This window comes from Branchiostoma lanceolatum, chromosome 17, assembly GCF_035083965.1.
Source record: "Branchiostoma lanceolatum isolate klBraLanc5 chromosome 17, klBraLanc5.hap2, whole genome shotgun sequence".
Classification (NCBI taxonomy): domain Eukaryota; kingdom Metazoa; phylum Chordata; class Leptocardii; order Amphioxiformes; family Branchiostomatidae; genus Branchiostoma; species Branchiostoma lanceolatum.
Window position 1 is genome coordinate 14,516,588 of NC_089738.1, and position 25,864 is coordinate 14,542,451.

The 25,864-nt window shown below is 39.4% G+C and overlaps 1 protein-coding gene across 5 annotated transcripts in view; it reads left to right on the forward strand.

The window, feature by feature from the left end:
* The window catches only part of LOC136422617 (uncharacterized), a 39,290-nt gene extending 13,735 nt beyond the window's left edge, over positions 1-25,555 (forward strand). For 2 of the 5 annotated variants that reach the window (XM_066410427.1, XM_066410426.1), the window contains exons 2-16: positions 12,240-13,805; positions 14,551-14,832; positions 15,781-15,831; positions 16,320-16,488; positions 17,119-17,285; positions 19,226-19,408; positions 19,872-20,057; positions 20,588-20,767; positions 20,999-21,103; positions 21,512-21,639; positions 22,220-22,349; positions 23,023-23,154; positions 23,612-23,696; positions 24,239-24,475; positions 24,907-25,555. In XM_066410427.1, coding sequence (XP_066266524.1) covers positions 12,240-13,805; positions 14,551-14,832; positions 15,781-15,831; positions 16,320-16,488; positions 17,119-17,285; positions 19,226-19,408; positions 19,872-20,057; positions 20,588-20,767; positions 20,999-21,103; positions 21,512-21,639; positions 22,220-22,349; positions 23,023-23,154; positions 23,612-23,696; positions 24,239-24,475; positions 24,907-25,088 — 3,783 coding nt within the window. In that variant the 3' untranslated portion in view covers positions 25,089-25,555. Of the gene's footprint in view, positions 1-8,126; positions 8,242-8,379; positions 8,449-9,359; positions 9,533-12,239; positions 13,806-14,550; positions 14,833-15,780; positions 15,832-16,319; positions 16,489-17,118; positions 17,286-19,225; positions 19,409-19,871; positions 20,058-20,587; positions 20,768-20,998; positions 21,104-21,511; positions 21,640-22,219; positions 22,350-23,022; positions 23,155-23,611; positions 23,697-24,238; positions 24,476-24,906 lie in introns of those variants that run through there. The other 3 variants (XM_066410429.1, XM_066410431.1, XM_066410428.1) reach the window with 3 other exon arrangements.
* Positions 25,556-25,864: the final 309 nt, after the last annotated feature.

Here is a 25,864-nt window from a genome sequence, read left to right on the forward strand (position 1 = left end):
TACATGGCAAATATCACGAGACAGCAGGTCTCAACTAGAACAATGAACATTAACTACAACATCAACAGTACTTTGAGTTTTATATAACCTTACCCTTTGATGCACTACTTAGCCAAAATGTATGTATGTTAGCCAAAATGTTTGAACTCTTTAGTTTGAAAAGAGTAATCGATGAAGGAAGTGACAGGTTGTTTGGCTAAACGGTCATTTTCATTGGAAGACCTTTTAGTTTCAAAGCATTAAGGGTAGACTTTTGGACTTAAGTGTGTTTTAAATGTTGTTATTCATAGACGTTGTCTGTCAAATGTGGCTGGTCAGGTTTAAGTCTTGGTAAGGTTTGTAAGTTGTTGATAGGTGGGGGATTTCATCAGCCAGTCTCTACTTGAAATGAATTTGTACAGTCATGCAGATTTAAAAAAATGAGGAGCATGGCCACAAACTGAATAATGAGAAAAGAAGTTTGAAGTGTGATTTGCAAGGTGTATTTTGTAATTTGTGGTTATACTGTAAATCTTGAAATGTACATGGTACTGAGATTGATTTTTGTAGTGACCTCTTCACTGCAAATTCATGACACTGCGAAATGCATTTCCAGTGTATTACTTAAGTAGCTGTACTACAGTCGTAAAGACATGTGAACTTAGAACACTGAAAGCTTTCTTTCCCCTTCCACTGTCAAAGTCCCCACGAAAACAAATGAATTTACAGTAGTAAGGGATGTATCTGATAACGACATAACTTTTTGGTATCAATATCATTATTAATATTGAAGTATGACACGTGGTGTAATGGATAGAACATTCGACTGTTAACAAGGAAACCCAAGTTTGAACCTGGGCTGCCCCCAGACATGTCTGGACATGCGCCCGACGTTGTGCCCTTGGGAAAGGCACTTAACACGACTTTCCTCACTTCACTCAGGTGTAAATGGGTACCTCATCTAGGGTTAGGGACGTCCCTCGGATAGGACGTTAAATGGAGGTCCCGTGTTTGGGAAGGACCACACCCTGCGCACATAAAAGAACCCACCACACCTTTCAAAAAAAGTAGGGGCATGCCCCGGTGTGGGATGGTCCAAAACCTATAGTCCAATGACCACACAAACATGACAAAGGGATAAATATGTATAAAACTAATGCTGCCATGGAAGAGATTTGCAAGTTCTTTGACTGTAGTTTTGTTGACAATTTATTGGTATTTATTTGCTCCAACACATTTTCTGGATACATGTACCTTTGGTGCTAACTTTGGCCAGTGTGGCCATTCCTAAATGTCACTGCACAGTACCAGTAGTTTACTGAATTTCTTAATGCTTGTACATTGTTATTCTAAGTTCATGTTTGCGTGTTTGACAAGTTCCAATGCAGTCTCATGGTTTCTGTGTACCTCAAACAACCAAAATATGAGTCCACAATATGACTAGATTGCCATGTAGTCTTGAACACTACTTAACTTTCATTTGTATCTATATCTTTAGAGCTGGTAATGGTATAAACGCCCTTTGGCGTAACATACCAGCTTCGCAGGCATGTAGCATGGCAACAGGTGGTTATATTACACTGAACAACCTGTCTCACACAACTTCTTGCACGTTTAGCTGCAAGCGCTGAAAGCTATGGAGTTTGGATACGTACTCACACAGTCACTGTACTTGGTGACATTACGAGTTTCCATTCTACCATAGTTCAAGGGAGAAACAAATTTTTGAACACCTCCATTCTGGGTTGATAACCCAAGATTAACTAGGTGTGTGGTAGTTGTAGGTATGATAATCTCTTGGGTTTTTTTTTCTGTGCTAGTATTAGATACTGTAACAGTACTTTAAATTTGTAGTTGAACACAAGTCAATTCTAAGGCAGCTCTAATCATTTAACGCTAATTGTTTTATATCCGGACTAGATCGATTCTTATGCTCACACTGTCACTTGGTAGATCAAACTTTTAAAGGAATTTCTTTGATCTGTATGACACTTATGTTGATGAATGGTGAGAAAGAATGTTACTTTTGATTGAGGGAATTTTCTGAGCTTAGGGGATTACCCAAACTCCAAGGAATGTCTTATGAAAAGTTGAAATAATCAAATCCTCTACGACTACGAGATACTAATTGAGTTATCACTTACCTAAAACATAAGAGGAATTTGCACATTAGTTTATAGACAGCACAGAATGGTTGTGTTCCAAAATTTCCATTGTTTCAAAAAAATGATGTCAGAACGCAATATATTTTGACGTCCTTGGAAGCACCACAATTTGACATTTGATTTTGAGCAACGATAACTCTAAAAGTACAATTCAAACAATCCCAAGGCCACTGGGAGGAAAGTCCACAACCAAATTTTATACTAAGGCACACCAATTTAATTTCTTGGTTAACAGATTTTTATTTTCAAAAAAGCCTTCTGTTTTCATGTTGTTGTTTTTTGAAAAATTTTTTGGGGGAAAATAAAAATCTGTTAACCAAGAAACTAAATCGGTGTGGCCTAAGACCTATCTAGAAGTTTTTGAATGTTTTTTTTTTAAAGATCTTTATGTTTGTGCCTTATGCAGTAGGCAATTGCCAGAAAAAATAAGTGATTAAACTTTGGAACAGATCTGGGCTCAGATTCAGATCCGGGAGCTATTTTAAGGATTCCCAATTGTGTGAATTTTTGTAGGCCTAGGTTCATAACTATTGGTACAGCAATGGGAATGCTGGAGTAGTTAAAATGTTTCCATGTAAATGGTTGTCAAGCTAATTAGCTATTGGGAAGGCCAATTGAAAACAAAACACCTGAGGTAGTGCAAAAAGTTTTTCTGTTGTGTGCATAATTCATCCCTGAAAAAGTCAATTTCTGCATTTATTATATTTTAATCCATCATAGTTTTGAGTTTTAAGTGCTTGATGTTTTGCTTAATAGATTAGAACAACAGTAACCCAAGCATATACCCAAAAACTACATTTTGTATTTGACCTATAAATTGTCAAGTAGGCTTACATGTAGGAATTCTATGCAAATGTAGATGCTGAGGTTAACAATGGATCAATGGTTCAATTATGCTCTGGATTTGTTGTGTTGCCTATATATATATATCAATTTCTATCACTGCATGTAGATTTGAGTTATTTTCCATTTTACCTCACGGGGATAGAATTTTTCGAGAATTAGTATATATCTGTCAACGTCTACACAAATATCTTACAATGGGAGTGCTCATGTTTGATTGCTTGAACTTGGCAAGTTGGTTTGTTTCTCTACAAGTCATTTAGATTGATGGTACGATGGAATGTGGTCGTTCTTGGCTGCTGTAGAGTTGGTATGTTGATATGATTGTGATGAAGTGGGTTTCATTGTTGTGTTCATGACTTCAGCCAAGATAAAGGAGCGTAAATCGGTTGCAAGGAGAATACAGCATTGCTGTGGAAAGTCACCTGTGACTTCTGTGATTTTATAATAGCGCAATCAACGCAAGTTGTCAAGGAGGGTATATTTTCATGAGTATTTTTTTTGGTTGGCCTGTTGGTTGGTAAATAGAATAACTGCATTAAACTTTCTGTAGACTGATCCTGACTGCCCAGCACAAGTATCATTTTAACCAGTGATACCGTAGCATGGCAATTAGTAGTTTAATCAATAAGAGAACGCCTGCATATCTGTCTAATATTTTAGATATCTATGTTTTATTTTACATTTTTACAGAGCTGGGGTATTGCCTTAGTTGGTAGCCTGGGCAAAGGTTGGTGCAAAAGAGGCGACCCCTAGCAGTACATTGTATAACTGCACTTCTAACCATCATCAACATAACTGTACTTCAGATCGTTGAACCAAGGAGGTGTAATGGATATGAAAAAACTTTTATACTGTTTTTGATGAAACAGTTGCACCGTGATACCCTCATTTCTAAGTAGATGGTTTGGTTCCATACATTTGATGAACTGTGCAATTTTATTCAATGGAATTGTTACAAACCGTGACTGTGAGGATTGGATTTTCACATTCTCAGTCCTAGATTTTTACGCCCCTTCTAAAAGTAATTGACCAAATCCTTTTATTCTGCCTCACAAAAGATTTTGATCCCGATTGGGTTACAAAAACAACAGAAGATTAACACAAGCTGTTTAACTAATTGGCATTTAATGGGGCTTGTCCCCTCCTAGTGGGGGTCCTAAGTGAAGCCACATTAGGCACATTTACTTGACCCATATGCTTGCTTGCCCCATATATCAAGTATTGAAGTACAGTATGGCAAAAAGGTATTTATAAGAGTGCTGATATTTATGCAGATAACAGTGACACATTTTTCTTGCGAAATATTGAAAGGTACTAATATCAACTACATGTACTTGTTATTCCGAAAAGGCTAAGAGAATACTAAAGAATGTGTATCTTAATGTGGAGACAAAATTTGTTGGTTCAAATAACTTCAACTGTACGACAGGGTCATTTGGTAAGGCAAGACTATCCAAGAGACTCTAAATGTCTAGAAAAGAAAACACGGCTTTGACTCGGAAAGTTTGAGAAAACCCTAAACTATGATGTGCTACCCTCAGTCAATGCCTTTGGCAAGGGTCAAGTGTGGTGAATGCTTGTTTTCCAGTCTTGTCTTACAGGCTTTCAAGGTATTTACAAAATGTAGTTTAGGGTGACTATCAATATGGCTAATTTGCAAAAAAGAAAAGATATTCTAACCTCTAGGAGGTAACCTAACAATACCCAAGGACGTCTATATAATAGTATATTATGTGGTTGTAATACCCAAGTGCAGATCAACTTTGTTATCGTTGTGGATTAGTTGCAGGTTTTGAGTGGTGGAGGGACAATATCCTTTTGGTCGTTGGTAGTACTTTTACCAGTGATACAGCATTAGTGGCGTAAGCCTCTGTCGGCATTGCGTCAAGCAGAAACGATAGTACAGGGTATGGACTTTACTGTATTCAAACATTTAAGTACGTATTCACACATGTACGTCATGCATGTATACTACATTTAGTACTTAATGCAGAGTCATCCAGGAGTCTTTCCCATTCAGAAGTTAGCTACCATCAGTGTGCCTGTTGGTAAGTTTTGACTTAAAGTTACTTTTGCCGTTTTTTCTGGGAAGGCCTACTTGTCTCATTTCGTTTTGCTTCTGACAGTATTATTAGTCGGCAATTTTGTAATAAAAAGGAGTTTCAAGATATCTTGATCAATAGCAAAATTGATAACCATCAAATTCATTGCCAAGTGTTGTCTAGAGCAGAACTGAATGCAGCTTTGATTTTTTTCCATCCGGCTCATTGTTTGGTAGCTCATGTTATTGATTTTCGTTGTTGAATCCGTCTTTATGAAAATACATACATCAGTCTCATGTGATCAAGTTCAGATTTTTTTTGGGATGAACTGGGCGAATTTTTTGTCCATCTCAACAAGCAAAATTTCTGTCCCGGGACAGAGGGACAGGTTCTGAAGACAGTCTATCTAGAGGGAGCAAGAATTACTTCTGGCAATGCTTGTAAAAGTCACTCACTATTTGATATGATCAGGTGACTTAAGTTTTTATTTTGAACTTCTAAGCAACTAATCATTACAGATATGCTCCCTTTTAGTTTGGGACTGCCTGGTTGAAGTATTTACATACTCATGCAGATTTTCACTCTGTTCTAAATTTAGACTAAAGTGGAGTAGAAAATATTTGGAATTGCGATGAAAAGTTATGACCTCTGATTTCTATATATATATAGTATATGTGCTACCGTCTTGTGATTAAACGTGACCCCTGTACTGGAGTGTATTGTCAGTCTGTGCTATCACCTTAGATGTTGTGAAGATTTTTACAAGCTCCAATCCAATGCTATCAACATAGCTCAAAACACCTGTTACAACTCACAGGTGTGAATTACTGCCCTTCTTCAAACGCTTGACTTTAATGGACAAATTTGAAGCAAACAAACTGCTTAGGGGGTATTTTGCTCAGAAACTGTCTTTGTCATCACGCACGTTCATAGATTAGAATGCGTTCAAACAAACCGTTTTTACACCTGGGTGGAGTGAGGAAAGTCGTGTTAAGTACCTTTCCCATTAGTACACAATGTCTTGCCAGGAACCCCAGGAATTTAACCCGTGACCCCTCGAGAATCGAAGCAATGACCATTCAGTCATTCAAGGCCCACGGCACTGAAATCCGAATTAAAAGTAAACATCATCGCATCTGGTTTTAGCACTTATTTTAGCAGTGCGTGTTGAAACATGTAGTAAACGTGCTTAACATGTATATGTTTCTTTATTCACACTCCCCTCTTTTGTCATTAAGTTTGAGGACCCTTAAAGACCCAATTTCACCACTTCAGTCCTAATGAATTTCTCCACACAGGGCAGTGATTGGTTCTTTACCACATTTCTCTTTTTACAATAATCAGCATTTGTGGGCTTAGGCTGAGAATGATGTTAAAGGATACTGTTACAATGTTTTCTTCTCTATTCTGTCACGTATTCAAACAGTTGTGGTATGCCTTTTATTTGTAAAGCTGTAAATCTCTGGTATAGAAGAAGTTTACTCGTAACTTTTACTACGGTTATTTCTTAAGTATACAAGGCTGCACCTTGCTGAAACCACATTGTAAAGCCTTGAATTTGCTCCATGTTGAGTTGTGGTTGTTTGGCTTAAGGCCACTGCACTTAGTTTACCGTTGCTGTATCGAAGAAATTGTAGTTACAGTAGGTTGTTGCTGTCTTCTTCCAAACAAATTTAACAGTAAATGTCTACTTATTATTACCCCCCCCCCCCCCCCCCCCCTTAGCTCCCTTAGCAGGCTTCTGTCCTGAGTTGTTTTTTTGTTTGTTTATCACTGGACAAACACCTTGTCAACACTTATAGTATAATTTTGACATCATAAAAATACTGTCTTAGGACCATTTCCCAAGGTAAAAACAACACATTATTTAATCGTGGGCATTGGCCTATCATGTATACCCCACCCACCCCACCATAATCTCTGGTTTACAACGGTGATGCTGATATTACTGGTTGTTAAGGTACCTCAATTTTTTTTTTCTAAATTCATTACATGCAGCGCATAGGAGGTAGATACGATCAAAAGTGACGAAGATTGGTTTCTAAACGAAATTAGTGCTTCAGAACATCAAACCAAGAGAAAATGTGTCTACTACTATTAGTACTACATGTAGGTTGATTGCTTAGGATATCTATTCATAGTGACCAGGTACCATTGATCTATCAGCTCTAGCACAACAAAATACAATGATTTATGAAAACACAGGCTAAAATGGTAGACTGTGTCTAGGACTATTGTGTGTAGATAAGGTACATGTAGTTAACTAGTTATGTAATAGTCAAATGTCTCACGAGATTATCATATATTACAATCAAAGGGGTTATATATTTTCCTGATTATGTAATCGTGGTGAAAGAAATTACATGATAGTAAAAACACGATATTGCTGAAATTACCAATCGTGCATGTCTGCTTAATAGATAGTGTTCTGAACTTCTGATAATTACTGTATTATATTATTCTCAATGATTGCACCACCGTTACTAAGGGCTTATCTATATATGGTAAACATAGTTTAGTTGAATTTGAATTCTTGGGCTGGAGTCTGGAATTGGATTTCTTCTCGGTAATGGTATAGCTGCTCATTACGGCGTCTTTCCCACCAGCCCTAGCAACTGTGATTACCATCTCTCCTAGCTAACACAAGAAAGGTCTGGGCCCAGTCATGTTTAGGTTTTGAAGTCAGATTCCTTCAGCCCTAAGGCAGGCAGGGTCAAGCATTGTTGCACAGATTTAACAGGGACACTGCTCGATAGGATGTGGTCTTGTGGAGGGAACCATTGCCAAGATCTTTTGGGGTATGAAATTAAAAGTTACGATTTTTATCTTTACTGATTACGCATACTGGTGTCACTATAGAATATCAAACAATCCTCCCTAGAGGCTAATGATGTAGAGAATTAACGTAAAATTAGATGGTTTTGTGAAACTGCTACAAGGGTGAGTTGTGGAAAATCTTAAGTTGACTTTCCTTCCCATGATTATGTGGCATGATCCCCATGCGATAAGGGGGCTACTTTTGAAGACCTTAAACTGTTTACATAGCGGATAACGGACCAGAATTAGACTTAAGTCAATTACGAAAATTGAAAACAAGTAAGAGCAGCTAGATGCCGACAGATGGCGAAAACACACGTGCTGCGATGATGCGTTCCTTCAGCGTCGAGCACTGCCTGTACGGTTACTCGATAATGCGCCCAGAAGCAAAGGTATTTGCGCTTTGTAAACTTTCGCATGTCGGGTCAAGTATTTTTCGTATGATTTACTGATATAACGGTAACAGTGTTACAGTGTTGAACACTTTCAGTCAAGATACCGTATGCTTAGCTTGCATTTGGGTGCTAGGGATCTCTTGGTCAAGAATGGAAATCTGTCTTTGCAGTTTTGGTGTTGGGCAGGTTATGCCAGGCATTCAGGTACATGTACAATGTTATACTCAGTACATAATGTAACTGTTGAAGAGATGTGGGTTTAGATCGTATTGGTACGATTTTATTACAATGTAGAATTATATATACAGTAGGTGAGGTTGTGACAAATAGCTTTTATTCATTTAATACTTCAGAAATATTGCAGTTTATTTTCAAATAGCCTCATTGTCACAGTGGTACAGTCGAATGGCCCATTAGGAACAGCTTTAATGTGCAGCCTGTTATTAATGACACTGTTATAGGAGAGAACTTTGTTTAGAAAAGTGTTTACTTTTTTAGCAAAAATTGCTACTTCTTCCAAAACGGTACCATGAAGTGAAAGAATTAAAACACTAGATCCCAGGTAACAGTTCTCTATTCATTTTTATGTTATCGGAAAGATCGGTAGACTTCGGAAACCATCTTGGGACATACCGACCTGGTCTGCAGTAACGGCAATTAAGTCTGACACTTTGATTTAAAAATGGTAAAACGAGACCTTATCACTTCCCGCTTAATCTTACCGCTGTTTGACAATGTCACGATGAAGGGCGTTGAGGTATTAGCCGTACAAATCAACGACACTCGACTATGTGGAGGTTGTTTCCCAGTGATTAGACAAGTTCATACTTTTATGTTGTTTTTATTCTATCTGTCAAAAATAATGCAGCAAGCAAATCTGAGAACTACGTCATCACATTGATGTGGCCTCGTGAAGTGATATTTACATTTTAACGTAGACAAACAGGAGGATAGACTAGAAACACTAGAAACATTCTCCTTATTTGTTTTCTGTCCAGTATAAGTAGTGTTGTCGTAGAAACACAGTGTTGAAGTTTGCCATGTGACCTTTAAGGCACTGTCATAAATGATGTGTTGTAACAATATGGTCAGCAGGACAGCACACTGAGCCTGTATGCACATTAGATTTGTCCTAACGATTAGCAGTGTAATAGATTACCACAGTTTTGCCATGTTGAAACTGGTGCAGCGCTTCTTGTGGGTTTGCTTGTTGCTGTGCATGTCGAGTGTGCTGGTCGTTCGGTGGGTGCTGGACAGCATAGTCACAGAGGTCAGCAGACTCATACAAGTAAGTAGCAATACACAGTGATTTACGGGAGGTACAGTACATGTACATGTATAACACACAAGCTTCAGAGGCAGACAGTAGCTTGGTAAGATAATTTGGATGACTAATGTCAGACCTAAGCTCTGTATGTCTGTCTCTAAACTTTCTTTTGACCTTCTCCCTGTTACCTGTAACTCTGTAACCAATAGGGAATTGGGTGCCAAACTGCTACTTCAGACTCAATCAGAGTGCTAAAGGTTAAAGTAGCCAGGACATTGCAGTAGGAAAAGACAAATTTTATCTGTTAACCATTAGCATAGCAGTTTCTTTGCACCACAATATACTGAAACCTGTTCCTTGCTGGCCGATGGAGGTAGTTGGTCTGCCACAATGTTTGTTCATCATTAATCCGAGCCTCCATTTTTCCCTCTCTTTCCTGCAGACTTACACTTTTTCAGTTGTATGAAGAAAGACAGGTATTTAGATTAAGTTTTGTAAAGGTTTAGATCTACCAGCAAAACCCCCCTGACAGATGCAATGAGCTCACAGTCACAGGGGTATTGCTCGTACGTACAATGTCCTGTCCTTAGAATAACATAGGTCAGGTGAGTCACAACGTCTTGACCGTCAGGTCGAAACACAGACAGGGGGATTGATGACCAGAGTGACTGCCCCCCATGATACCAAACACCCTTCCTTAGACTAACATAAGCTTCATGCCCTGTCACCATCAATTCTGCTTGCTTGCAAATAGCTACCAGTTCTACGTACGTGATCAAGTTAGCGTATAACTGCAGAAACCAGGTTTGTCATGTAGTGATACCTTGGCCAAGAAGGTAATGTTTTTGGTGTCGTTTGTCTGTGTTTGTGTGTGTGTGTGGACAGCATAACTTGAGAAGTTGTTTGATCCGTTTCATATTTGGGATAGGGTTCGATAAAACGAAGGTCAAGTTTGATAATGGGCCTCCAAGCAGCTTTTTGCAGTTCTGCAGCTGAACTCCTGATATGATTTATACAAACGAGGGCATATTTTTGGATAATCAATGATAAAATTCATAATACTTAAGTTGTAAAGGTTAACATCATTTAGCGAAGGTATGAGGTCATGGAATTAATTTTTGGTTTCTGCCCCTGATTAACCTATCCTGTAGATACGTACAAAAATTATCCAATGATCATATTCATAAACCAGTGAAGAATATAATTCTCACTGTAGCCCACCATATTCCCGATTTTCTGATATATTACAATTATATGATATATATTATATGATTATATATCCTGAGGATTTCTGATTATATCGGAAGTTAATAACTCGATGAGGATTTCCTCAAATGAAAAGACTCGTGAAAAAATTATATGCTTCCTGTCCCACCCCCTTGAAGTATTCTTGATTAAAGAACTGTCAATTTGTCTTGCTTAGTTTCCTGTCATAAATTTCATTTTCATTATCATCCAAGCTTGATTGCAGCGTTCCTTGGTCGATCAAATTGAATGAACTTAACTTAAGTGAGTTAAAGAACATCTATTTCCTAATTTTTCGTTGTACACAACCCTTTAATTCTTTTTACATTTTTTTGAGTCAAAGATTTAGTTCTTCCTTTCCAATCGCAACATAGTCTTACCTACTAATACATGTATGATTGTGGTTCAGTTCTTGCTATTTTTACTGCGTTGTTTGTGGGTGGAGTCCTTGCCTTATCTGAGGTGGTTGAAGTATTACATGGGTCCCCATGGTTTCCTGTGGCCTTCTGGCTACCTGTGTGTGGCCAAACCTACTTTATACTACCACAGAGTTAATCATTACTCCTACTTTATTAGCACAAGTTGACACTACCAGGCCGTGTAGTCTGTAGAGTAAAGAAAACAGACCCCAATTTCAACTTAGATCTGTCTGGAGAGCGTAAAGTCTACCACATAAACACCTGGTGAAAGTGCAGTGTTGGTGCTATTATAGATTTTTTTTCAGAAAAGTAGTATTGTGTTGAATGTGATTATCGATAACTACTATCTTTTGACAGACTGGGTTATCATTGTTTGTTTTCAAAAATAGAATGTTGGAATAGAAACAACGCTCTCTCAATGCCTTGCTTCTCAGAAAGCTACAATTCCACTGTAGACTTGCAAAGCTGTCTCCAGGTTATTTTTTTTCCATCTCATTCATTGTTAGGGAGCCCATTTTGTTTATTTTCGCTGTTAAATCTTTCACTTTATGCTTGCAAAAATACAAATTTCACGTCATGAAGATTTTTTGGACAGACTGGGTGAAATTTGTGTCCGTCCCAGCGAGCAAATTTCCATCCCAGGACTGGGGGGAAGGGTCCTGGAAACAGCCCTGTTTCTCAGTAAACGTCTACAATGTAGCTTGCTTCACAAGCACAGGAAACAGCTTTATGTTTGCTAAATCATACTGATTTATTTCCTTAATCCCTGATAAGGTTCAGCTTAAAAAGGAAGTAATACTGTTACTTTCTTTTGTTACTTTAGTTCCTGATTAAATGTACCAGCCCCGGATCAAAGACTTTCGCACATCTCGACACTCTCACTAGGTTTCCTCGACAATAGCTAATCATGCACATGTAGCGTCACCATTGTCAACAACACTTGTTTGTTTGTTAATGATTATCCAAAGCTACGTCAACACCTGGCACGGCGCTCAATGACCGATCTGTAGCACCTGTACCTATACGTGCTCCAACATTGTTTGCCATTTTTCCCGCCCTTGCAGGCTCCCACGGGCTTGAATGGTCGTCCGTCTACCGAGGATGACAGGAAGAATGGGGTGCTGCACTCCGCAAACAGGCCTGGCTCCGAAGACAAACGATTAAGCAAAGGGGCGTTAACAACCGAAGGGCAGCCGAGGGCCAGTCACCATGATACATCGCTCCTTTTACCACTTCCGTTGACATCATCCTCACAACAAGAACCCAACAGGACCAGCCGACAGAACAACAGCACGAGAAAAAGGGTCTCTACTTCTGACGTGCCAAACTTTGCGAACGCCAGACCGACCACGCTGACCAAGTCAGCTTCAGACCCTGCGTTTGTTGTGGACGGCAAACAGCAGAAATATGTCATCGAAATCCACCTGTCCCCGACGCAAGAAGTTGTAGCAGAAGATCAAAAGGTGACAACAGAATCTGTAGAAGACGAACCCGAGAGCGTCTTTCTTGAAGGAGGCAATCCCTCTGTAGTTTTGACTTCCCCAGAAAAAAGACAGCGGAATCCTTTCACCAGGAGTCAAAGTTTGCCTGTGTCTCCCATAATAAACATTGTCCCTTGTGGTGACATGCACGACAAGTCTGACCTACCTTCCAACATGGCAGAAGTAGAAGACGCAGATGACGACTGGACGCGCGTGGTTCCAAGGGTCCTGCAGAAGTCTGACAGCATCGCAGTTCCTCAGAGTAGCAACAGCGGCCCTTTCCGCCGCTTGTCACGTTCGCGTACAGATAGCATGTCGGAAGCCTTAACCGATGAAGGTCGGATTGAGATGGCAGACAAGGAGGAGTTAAGACGTCTTGATATCGACAAAGATCGGGAAGTCATCCACGACATAGCCTATTTTCTTGAGACGCAAAATGAGAAACCAAATAGCTTGCCACCAGACTCCATTCTTGTCGCTGGGCCCTATAAGATTCAGAAGTTGGAGGCGGAGTCTCAGAGTCTACCCTCGTCACCCATGTCAAGTCGTAGGGTGGGAAGACATTCTCTAAGAAGTCTCCCAGTATCTCCCCATCCCGAGAATCAACCTGAAAGATCTCGGTCGAGCACCGATTCCTTAGACGAGCAACCAAGAACAAACTTTCTCGTCACCCCTGTCCAACCTGTAAGGCCGGTCACTCCAAAACCTTACAAGAAACCAGTGTCGTCTTCCCCTAGCTCTTCTTCAAGTCACCTCTCTGTGAATAGCCCCCCTCCCGCGCGACCTGTCACCCCTAAGCCTCACAGCAGACCTTCATCTAGTTCTTTGCAAAGTTTGAGTCCGAAGTCATCATTGCTTGACATTCCGCAAGAAGACTCGCTGGTAATGAGACCCATAAGTCCAAAGTTTGCGACGATTACAGAAACTACAGACGTTAAAGCGCCACAAGCCAGGCTCTCCGCAGAGCCTCAGTCCACAGGGTCTCCCCAACTTGCGAGAAGTAGGAGTAGGAAGACAGCTCTGTCTGCGAAACAGAACCACGTGCTGATGAGGATTTCGGCAGCAGGGAGCGAGGATAGCGGCCTCGGGGATAGCCAATCACAGCTCAACTTGGCTGTTCCGTCATCAGAAGACAAGTCCTTGCAAAAGGTGTGTTCTTTATAGACATAGCTTGAGAAATTAGTCCACTCTACACTCTATATATAGACATTGTCATTGTGTTCATTTGTTGTCATATTTTCTAGATATGACACTGCTGTTTTCTAGAATGCATTCTTCCTTCTTGTAACTATTATGATGTTGACTGTTCCCTGTTCACTCACATGTAAAAGAAATATCCATTTCAATCTTAACATTTTGGATGGTCCTGTTTACAAATAAACAAACTCACAAAGTATATGGTGTAATATACTCTTCCTATATAGCAGAGGTAAATATTAACTTGTTATCTTATCATTTAGGTAGGCATTTAGGTCATCCCTTTGCTTGATCAATGAAGATAACATTCAACTGAAGTTAATATTCTGTAGCAAGTTTTATATCAAATTGTATTAAAGAAACACCATGTTAAGCATTGGTAAATGCATATATGGCTATCTTAAGCTTTTTCACACTGATCTGATCTAAGGTTGGATAGAAACTGAGGAATACTTTGGGATAGAAATGTTGTCTATTCAAAGTATTTTATTTTTTACTCTGTTGTGCTGCAATGGGAACTAACTTCCTTATGTAAAACCCAGGAATAACAGTCCACCAGTTACTGTATATGCCTGTGAGGCTGTTCCCAGTTGAGCTTTCAGGACATCCATTGCTACATAATTTGTAACATATTGAGGGGCCTCTAATTACTAACATTTAGTAATTATGAAATATTGTTTCTCTTTATAAAACTCAGGATGCTCCAACCGTACATGCCAGTGAAGATGTCGTCAGATACAGACGGGCAACAAAACAGCGACGGCGCAGACCGAAGAGCGATCTCGGCTCCTGGGTTCAAAAAGCTCCCACAAAATCTCGCCGACCCTTGACCATCCACGGAACCCCCCACCAGGAAAGCATTGAGGAGAACGGACACTCAGATGAGGATGGCACAGATGGGAAGAGTTTGGATAAACTGACGTCTTTAAGAGAGGCTATCAACCTCTTTACGGCAGACAGTCCTAGACTGAACAGAAGGGTAAGTACTTAATGTATCTTTAACTTACCAGCATTTTTTTGTAGCTGTGCAATTTAAGGACCACAGGAAGAATAGCTGCATTCATATTCTAAGCTAATTGTGGATCCAAAATAAAGTCAAGTCTTGTAGATGTACTTTTAAAAAGGTGCATTTGGGGTTTGCATGCTCAGTTTTGAACTGAAGACCTACACACAATTATTGACATGTCATGGTTCAGAAACCTGCACAGTCATTATGATAATCATGATGCTGTACGTGTGTAGATTCATTCATTTTTGCCGTGACTTAGATTAGCAGTAGAAGGGCAAAGAAAGTTCGTGGCTGAACCAATTCAGTAGTGCAGTAGACATTGGAAACTTGTTTGCTGTGTCATGAATTTGCAGTGAAGAGGTCACTGCGAAAAGATTTAAGATATTTGGCTTGATTTTGGACAAGATGAAAACTTGGGAATCTTTTTTTTAAAGATTATGACTGAGGCTGCCACAGTACAATTCATGAACATTGTGGTTTGTAACCAGGGGATACACGGATCTTGGTCTATGTTTCACTCTGAGCTGTTCAACCTTTGTACTGTTGTTATGTGCGCTCTGCAAACATAGGCACAACGTTAGACGGCTAAATGTAATCAATGGCTAGGAAAATGTTGTTCTAGCAAAGTCTATGCTGCAGTGCTGGCACCCAAATGTACATTTATTTGAATTAAGTTATTGATTCTTAGCAATTTTGTAATTTCTAGTACTGTAAATTGTAAATGCATTTAAGTTTGCATGGTTTTTATTTTGTGCTGAGGCGAAAATGGAGTGTTTACGGTGGTTTTAAGATTGTTGGTTTCATTATTGCATGTTATATGTATCATCACTCGAGAAGTAAAATATATAATTTGATATTTTCTATCATTTTATGATATAACATAAATCAAAAGTATATCTCTGTCTTCCTACCTTTCAGAATACTGTGCACAACATGCTTGGGTCACCCAAACATCCAGGCAATGCACACGTTAGTACCAACTTGTCTGATGTTCATTGTGCCTTACACTAATTATATAAGGTTCCTCATTGTAAAATCTTAGGCATCTAGTTTTTACTACAATGTAGAAAGTTTCACCTTTGCCAAGAAGATGCATATGTTTTTGGAACTGTGTGTCTGCTTGTGTGTTTTGCGTGTGTTCGTGAAAAGCATAACTTCAGAAGTTGCAGATAGATCCTAATGATATTTGGTATACAAAAATTATGTACTAGGTGCTGGGAAAATTTAGAAAATGAAGAAATGATTAGATTATGGGCCACCTAGTGTCTTTCTAAGGTACTGCTGCAGTAGAATCTTCTGCTTTGATATCACAATGTTCTGGACATGCTATGGTCGTTTTTGAATCATGGTAGATAGCTCTTGTGTTTTAGCTGATCGCTAAGAATGCTATTATTGAATACTAGAAGACATTAATTATAATAAGGAACTCTTTTTTTCAACTTTTATTTTGTTTGCAGAAAATGTCTGGAGTGAGCCTAGCTATAAAAGAAGAGTCGACCACGCCAAGAGTTTACATGAGGACAGTCAGTGCATACAGCCCTCCAATGGGGACTCCGGCACTCAAACGCTCCCGTAGCACGCCCTGCAGTCTAGATAGGGCCGGGAGGAGAAGAATACATTCCATAGGTATTTACTCACTTAAAGTTAAAAGTTAAAGTGGTCCCATGCATCGAAGATGCGTAGGGGGGCGCCCATCTCCCATTCGAAGCCCTTGGGCCACACAAGTGCAAGTCACTACAGCAGGGGGCTGGTCCGCTGGTAGTGGTGTGTGTGTTTAACTTACATACTCCTTCCCAAATGCTGAGTGCTAAGCAGAGAAAGTAATATGTACCATTTTTAGAGTCTTTGGTATGACCCGGCCGGGGTTCGAACTCACGACCTACCGTATGCAAGGCGAACACTCTACCAATTAGGCCATTGCACCGGTATTTACTCACAGTCTCCTACATAAGGTTGCCAAGGCTTTTGAAATCTGCCTTAAAAGCTTTTTGCTAGGGATTTGTGTAATACTAGAATGTAACTTTTAGGAGATTCACCTTTGATGGGGGAACTGTTTTTTATTGTATTTGTGTGTTTGCACCTACATTGTACGTTCTCAAGATATTTGATGGGTTTGTATGGGGAGCGGAGCTTGGGGAGCAGACTAGAGCTAAGAAGGCTGGACTCCAGGCTACTGAGATCTTCAATTTCTTGTTTAGAATGTCTTTGGAATAAAGCTTCCTTTGACCAACATCTTTCATTCCGTTTCGCTGTCAGCTGACAAAGGGACAGGCACGCCACGATCCTCAACAGTCTCGGTCGAGCTGAGTTCCCCGTCGTCTGACTCGGAGGGTGAGAATGAAGCGACAAGCGTGCCGTCCTCGCCAGCCGTCAACCGTCGGTCGAGTTTCACCGGGATCCCACCTGGTCAGGACATTGATGAGGTAAAAATATATTCAGTTGAAAGGTCATTCGTGTTTGTAGAACTCATTCTGAATTCAAAGTTGAACTGTAATTGCCAACGCAAAAATTGGGCTCACCCAAATTTTCGACAGACCAGCTCCAGTCTTTGTCTCTCCTTGACCATTACAATTTACAAAGTGTGTTAGCAATTTGCAGTTCAGCTTTGATTCAGGTTAAAAACATTGTGTCAAAATGGTTCTGGTGGCATCTAAAGACACAATATTACTAAGTTGCTTGTATTGGATACCAGGGCTCAAAATACTGGGTCATGTGCATTTTGTGCACCCAAAAGCTGTGTACCTTATTTTTGACTGTGGGTGCACTGGTGCACCTAGATATTTTTGTAGGTCTGCTTACGTAAATGTAGTCTTGAGCAAGTCTTGGAATGGTCACTGTGGTTTTATTCATCTCCACTGTTAATTCAAGACACAGCAAATATGCATTTCCAATGTATCACTACAGTAACTGCAAACTGTTTTCACTGCAAACTTAAAACATCGTGAAAATGAATGAACTCACAGTACAGCAAGACTTCAGAAATCCTGTATGATGTTGATGCCAATCTCTTAAACTTTTGAAGTACATTTTCCAATTTGCTACTGTAAAAGTAACCTCATAATACTGTTACTGTACTTTCTAGAAAATGAAATTTTAGGTTTGATTGATGTGGGATTTTTCAGATGTTCTATTTCGTTGCCATAGAATCTGATACAATTAGGTCAATTTAATATCCTCTCCCTTGTAATCAGATTCAGACATCATATAGTGAATATATCGTTTCGAGCCGAATCCTTATTATATTTTTTTCTGTGATGACATCAAAAACATCAATGTTTTACTTTTGTTGTGGTTGTTTTGTTCGATAAATGATTAGATACTTTGAAGGAGGGACAAATTCAATGGTGGTGTTTTTTGACATCTAATATGTATGTATGTTTGTATAACATACATTGCACAATCTGTTGAATAAGAGGAATGTTCTAGTATATGTAAATTTTGTTTTTCCTTCTTTGCATTATGTAAGTGTTATTTTACAAAAATGATGACTTTTCAACACAGAATAAAGTTTGTATCTTTTACAAACTTGAAAACTAACAGAATTTTTAGACAGTTTATACCTTTCACCTGCAAAATCTTTGGTCATTGGTTGTTGAAATACAGTAGAGCAGCCATGAGCCTGTGATGTCCTGTCCCCAAAATCTTCTCCACTTAAATGTGTGGGGTTTGTTTGTTTCTTTGTTTTGCGTCATAGTATCCAGGAAACCACCTTCTGGCATATCACACTTAGTTTTTGTACTCTAAAGGACCAAACTGATTGGCTTGATTTCACCATGTCACACACCTCCTTGATGATCCCCTATTCTTTTCGATAAGAGTGGTGGGTTCTTTATGATGCTCTGTATGTGGCGCTCTTTAAACATGGAAGCTCCAAACAGACACAACCTTTGTGGCCTGCTAGTGATTCGAACCCAGAACCTTAAGTTCTAATCTAAGTCAACAATCCAATTGCAAGACCACCTTTACACTTGCTTACTCACTCCATCAAGTTTGCTCAGAATCTTCCCCTGACTAGTTTTCTCCAAAACTCTCTGTCGTCTATTTGCGCTGCATGTAGTTGGTGTAGGTCCATACCGCTGCCAGCTTCAAGTTGTTAAAATCTTTCTTTAAACGTTGATTATCTCCATGAAAATATCTCCATGAAAAAGGCTTTTTCATGGAGATACTGTTTTGCGTGCGTTTGCGTGTTTGTGTGTATGTTTGTGTCACCCGATGCTTAAAGTCAGCATAACTGTAGAACATGTAGATGGATTGTAATGATATTTAGTATGTGGGTAGGTGTTGGGAGGAGAAAGGTCAAGGTCGATTTTGGGCCCCTTGGTATGTGTCACTGGAACTGCAATGGCGTATTTTTCTTTTACAGATGTTTGAAGACGAGGATGAGGTGACGTACGCAGAGGCCCTGTGGGACCATGTGACGATGGACCCCGACGAGCTGGCCTTCAGAGCCGGGGAGGTGATAGAAGTGACGGATCTGAACGACAAGGACTGGTGGTGGGGCTGTATCGAGGACAGGGAAGGATGGTTTCCCGCTGCGTTCGTCAGGGTATTTATCTATCGTTCATTTTATAGACCCCCATCCCCTCAGGGTTGGATGAGTTTTTAAAAATCATTGCCTCTATAAGGCGAGTAGATAGTAGAAAATCTATTAGCCTGAATCATATTTTCACTGGCCAGAAATTTAAATGATATTGTTATGCTTGCATATCATTAACCATACCCAGGTATTTAGAGATCGGCAAATGTTCACAGGTCCCTCAGCTGCATCAAATTTGATGAGGAAGATTTTCAGGTGAAAAATACGCTGTGAAGACTTTTTGATTCAGCGACCTTCAGACGATCAACAAATACGTCCGATACTTGTCAACTGTGTGCAGGGCGTTGAAGTGTGTTGGGTTCTTTTACATTTGATGCCCTGATGCTGTATAAAAATATACTGTACCATAAATCAGAATAATTTCTATTCTAACCTGTTTTAATTTCATAATGTGTATTTGACTTGTTTCTAGTTGAGAGTTAACCAGGAGGACACAGTGGAAGACTATGTTGCCAAGATGAGGCAGGGGACCAGTGTTAATCTGCGCAGGTACAGCGTGAGCTTCAGTCAGAACAAGGACCAGATGAGAAGCAACGTGGTCAACGAGATCCTCAGTACGGAGAGGGACTACATCGGCCACTTGAGAGACATCATTGAGGTAGATATTTGTTTGTTACATCCGGGAAGGAGGTTTACCTTCAACGGAGGTACTGCTTTTGGTTTTGTATGTGTGTTTGCAACTATAATTCAAGATTCTTTCCATGGATTTGTATGAATTTGGCATGTGGGTAGTTATGAAGGTCTCAAAGAAACATGTCGATTTGGGCCCCCTAGCAGTATTTTCAGGTACTGTAGTATTACATGCCAACACCCCCTTATAAATGCCACAATGAAGATGGCTTAATTGTACCATTCACTGTACATTGAGGCAACCATTATACTGTAAAAGCTGAAATGTTCACGGTGGTTTTATGTTTGTGGCTTTTGCAGTATTCTATACCAATGTGAACTCAAAACCACCGCAAACACTCCATTTTCTCCCTAACGCGAAATTAAATCCCCACAAACATTTTTGCATTTACAGTATTTTCTATGTTATGTAAAGGCTGCAAATGCTACTAAAAAGATGACACATAGGAGAAAAGTATTCTGGTACTGTACCATAAGATTTCACCCTTATTTTTGCAGGGTTATGTAAAGCAGTGCAGAAAGAGGCCAGAGATGTTCTCATGCGAAACCATCAAGATGGTGTTTGGTAACATCGAGGAGATTTACCAGTTCCAAACCAGCTTCCTGCAAACCCTGGAGCACAGCAGTAGGCAAGACCTTCCTCATCTGAGTGAAGTCGGCAAATGTTTTCTGCAACATGTGAGTGTTCTTGATCCTCTTTGTAATCTTTTTGTTAATCTTTAGGTGGAGTAACAAATGTATGTGTCAGGGTAGAGTTTATAATATGGTGCTAGAGTCTCTGTCAACAGAGATTGCAAGGAGGATGTCTGCCAGTACAATCAGCAATCATCTAGCAGTAGAAATCCAGATTTTCTGTGTGATGTTTCCCTTGTTTTATTTCTAACTACTTTTGTTGTTGTTGTTTTTCAGAGAGAAGGATTTGAGATCTACTCAGAGTACTGTAACAACCATCCCAATGCTGTCACTGAGCTGAACCAAATCATGAAGAGCAAGAAGTACAGACATTTCTTCGAGGTGAGCATCTCCTGAGAGATCTCTTTAAAGTTTGTATCCCCATTGAATGGCGAATACCTCATGATACACATTTAATGATCAAGCCTTGTTAGGCTTATGTCATAAAATACATATTGTAATACTGTAGGGATTTAATTTTGCGCTACGCCCCGGTAGGTAGAATTGGAGTGTTCACAAAATGTTCAGGGTGGTTTAAACCGTTGAATTTCCGGTTCGTGGTGAAGAATTTGAAAATCGAAATAAAACCGCTGCAAACATTTCCCTTTTTACAGTATGCAGTCAAGCCTAGTAAATGCAACTACTCATGACCACCTCTGCATTAGAAAATGTATGTTGATTTTGCTCAATATGTTAAACAAATTCTAGCCCAGCTACACAAGTGATTAACGAACCGTTTGTTGTCTTCAGGCTTGCCGACTGCTTCAGAACATGATTGATCTGGCCTTGGACGGCTTCCTCCTCACCCCCGTGCAGAAGATCTGTAAATACCCCTTACAGCTGGCTGAGCTGCTCAAGTACACCAAGCCTGAGCACAGGTAAGGCCACTTCACTTCAGGATTCTCTCATGTAGGAGGTTGGACTAGTTTATTTGTATCGCTAATGCAGTAAACCGCTTTAAAGCATAAAACACCAGAAAGTACAGAAAGTCTGACTGCCCTCAAACACGTGTCATCCGAAAAGAGGTATGTAAAAATGAAAGAAATAAGAGAAATAGGTGTAAATGTAAGTGCCTTTCCCTAAGGGCACAACATTGGGCCTGCCTATGGCCATAAGTAAGGGATTCAAACCCAGGACTGAATGTTAGACATAGTTAACGTTGCTCCAGTGGTCCTCCTCACCAGAAAAACAAAATGTGCTGTCACAATATGTTTCAGAAAGGATCTAAAAACTAGGAAAAGCATTTATTTACGCATACCTTTCATAACATAACAGATCTCTCCATATGCAAACTTTTCACTTTATTCTTGTTCTGCTGGGGAGTTACTTTGCAAATTTGATGATTATAGCTAATTTTGGGAAGCGAGAAGATTTAAAGGCAACAAAGAAATAGTCAATTTTCCACGTTATCTTGATCCCACTGACTTCACAAGCAAACTTTATAATTTTGTTTTCCAGGGATTACGAAGATGTAAAGGCGGCACTGGAGGCCATGAAGGATGTTGCCAACCTCATTAACGAGAGGAAGCGACGGTTGGAAAACATCGACAAGATTGCAGCATGGCAACAGGATGTTGAAGGATGGGAGGTAAGATATGACCTAATTTGTCACTTTCTTCATGACTGGACTTTAGATGAGTTTCCATTGGACTTAAGAAGTGTAATCTCTCTCTCTCTCTCTCTCTCTCTCCAATTTTACGTCTTTCATTCCCCATCATGTTGGGGTTGGACGTGCTTTCACATGTATGGGGGAGCCCCAGAACTCCTCACTCATCAAGTGCAAATCTCTAAGATGTTATCAGTGACTTTGAGACAGTTTTGGACAGTATTAGTACAAGCTGTGTAAGACTAATACTGGTGTAAGGTGTTATCCTCTCACACCAGAAAGGATCCCTACTCTTTTTGATAAGTGTGGTAGGATCTTTAACATGCTTGGGGTGTGACTTTCCCAAAACACAGGGCTTTTGGCTTTATGTCCCATCCGAGAGGATGTTCCTAGCCAGAGCTAAGTACTTATTTTCACCAGAGTCAGTTGTGAAAATGAAGTGAAAAAGGTGTAAAGTGCCCTTTCCAAGGGCACAGCATTGGGGCCTGCTAGGGATTTGAACACAAAACCTTTTTATTCCAAGACTTAGTCAACAACCCTAACCACAAGACCACCTTGCCACCTTTTAGTTACAAAACAGTGGCACCAAAGGAGTAACAAATCTTTCTACATCTTGCATCGGATGTATTTAACTAAATGTCTTGTGTTGTGGCAGGGTGACGATGTTCTGGATAGGAGCTCTCAGCTGATTTATAACGGGGATGTACGGGTCATCACTACGGCCAGGGGCAAAGTACAGGACAGGACACTGTTCCTCTTCGACCACCAGATGGTCTTCTGCAAAAAGGTGGGCTAATCTTGTGTTTTCAAAATTTGTACATAGCGTCTGTTTTCTCTGTCATGACCAGTGGAAGAATAGCTCTTCAGTGAGCGTAACTGGATCGATATCACTTTCACGTTTTCACTTTAAGTGCTGTGAATCTTAAGCATTTCTGGCATTTTTGCATTAATCTCTCCACTATAAAATCATCACACAGCAAACATTTCTTCTGTAATGCATTCTGTGTGCCCAACATGAACATAACAAAACATGCTGCAAAATTAAGTGCCTTTGAACTAAAAGTGAATTTACAGAATGTTGATCCATTTTGCTTTGAAATTTACATGTTTGCTTCAGCGTGCTTTAGGAGTGTAACACTTGATATTTATGTGAAATATGTGTGTGTGCACTGATTTTTTATGACTGTTCCTTTGCAAGGTGTAGCAAAAATTAACTCCGATTGTCTCATAATTCTGCCATACAGGATTTGTTAAAGAGGGACTGTGTGGCATATAAAGAGAGGATGTTGACTGGCCCATGTCAAGTTAAACCCATCCCAGATGGAAAAGGTATGTAAACTTTTTTTTAGAACTAAAACACATAGTAACTGTAGACTTACAGTGAAACTACAGGTAGTGCAAATTTATGCGCATTAATACAAGACTAATGTAACCAACATTGACAGTAAAAGCTAATCTTTTTACAATATTTGCAGAATTGCATATCTGGTTTGGCGCTGCTCAAATGTTGTACAGGAAGTGATGACTGACATGGCTAAACCCGCATATGTCTGGGCGTTGAAATACATGTACTAATACCCATTTACTGAATAAAAAGACTCTTTTTACACAACCAAGTGATTTATTCAACCGAAGTTTTGGTGACCATCTGTCACCTTCCTCAAGGGCAATTCTGACTGGTTCACTTTGCACTGCAGCACAGGTGTTGCTACTTATAGATGCGTTCTCAAACAACGGTGACAGATGGTCACCAAAACATCGGTTGAATAAATCACTTGGTTGTGTAAAAAGAGTCTTTTTATCCAGTGACTTACCAACCTGATGAAACTATTCACGGACCATTGAAAGTATGTTTCCTAATTCTATTTCAGACAAGGAGTTGCAAACCTCCGTGAAGAATGCTCTTAAATTGTACGACATGGACAAGGAGAAGACATACATCCTTTGTCTGAAGACTCCCGAGCAAAAGATGCGTTGGCAGGAGGCTTTTCAAGAGGAGAGGGAGAAAGTAACGGAGGATAAGAAGAAGGGATTCGAGATTCCCCTTGATGTAAGGAAGAACGCTATGAACAAGTCATTCCGCAACAAACCATGCAAACCCAGAGCAGGTAAGCTAAACTTGGAATGTTTTGTTTTTCTCAGCACACATAAAGAATCATAGAGTCTCTGAAACATATGTAAAGGTTCAGAGAGTCTTCAAGGAACTGTCAAAAAATGAACTTACGTTGGAATCTGTTTTCTTGTAAAACAAGCTAACTTATTCAGTCTTAAGCTTAGACTCTCCAGAAAGTCAAGTTTGTTCAGCTTCTCAGGAAACTCAGCGGTTATTTGCCATTCTTTGGCATACCTAGCTGCTATTTTCAATTGTTATTCTAGTTATTGTTATTGTGCGATAAAAATCCTTTTAAAGCTGTTAAGTTTTGTTTCCTATATGTAAATATCAATTGTACCTCATACTTTTATCCAACCACATTCCACAGTTTCAGTTCGCATTTTTCTAAAACATCATAGCCTAAATTAATAAGTTTTCTATTTTCAGACTATCGACGTTTGTCCAAGAAGTATGAGGTGTCTGAGCCAAGCCTTCAACACGTCAGCCTCCCAAGAGGAATATCTTCCAAAGAAGTTTTTGCTGAAGTGAAGCAGAAACGTTCTATCATCCTTCCATTCTTCAACTTTGCTACAAAGAAGTCATCGAGGAAGGCTTCGGCATTGACTTGAGAATTAAAAGTGATAAGTTCTGAAATTGGGTAAAAAAAGCAAAAACCAGGTTATAGATATTGTATTTTAGGTTGATAGCTAATTGAAAATGATCGTATATTAAGAGAATGTACTAAGAGAATGGCTAGAAACCAAGCGATAAAAAGATTTGTTAAGGAAAGAAACCTGAAGAACTTAATACAGATTGAAAGCACCTGTGACAGTGAACGTTGCCTTTAAGAATGCTTAATATATGTTGTTTGGTTCAAAATGTTAAGAAACTTGAGCTAAAGCTGGGGTATGATACACAAAAATATCAATGATATGATATATGATATGTTAATTGTTCTGATATTTTTGATAAATCAATGTTTAAAAGATGCTGCATGACTTGTAACTATGTAAGATACAGCTAGAATATTTTCCTAACGTCTTGTATTATCAAACACAGTAAAATTTGTAACATGTATTATTGTAAAGTAAAATATTAAGAACAGCTAGAAAATTCTAGCCAAGCAAGCCGAGTATGACAGGCAAATATGTGTTATATCATTGCCCGCTCGGTAAGAATACATTGTATTGAGTTATGTTCTTAGTCTTTGCATATCAGCTTGGAAACTGTATGTAGTTAGATATAAACCTCAAGAAACTATTCTGTAAGACAAGCTACATGTACCTGTAACATACATATTGTTCTGCTGACTTGAAACTAAATCATGACAAAATTATATTCCGGCTCTGAAATCTTGCTCTTAAATCAGACAATTTTTGATCAAGCTTGTTCTTCAATACAGACT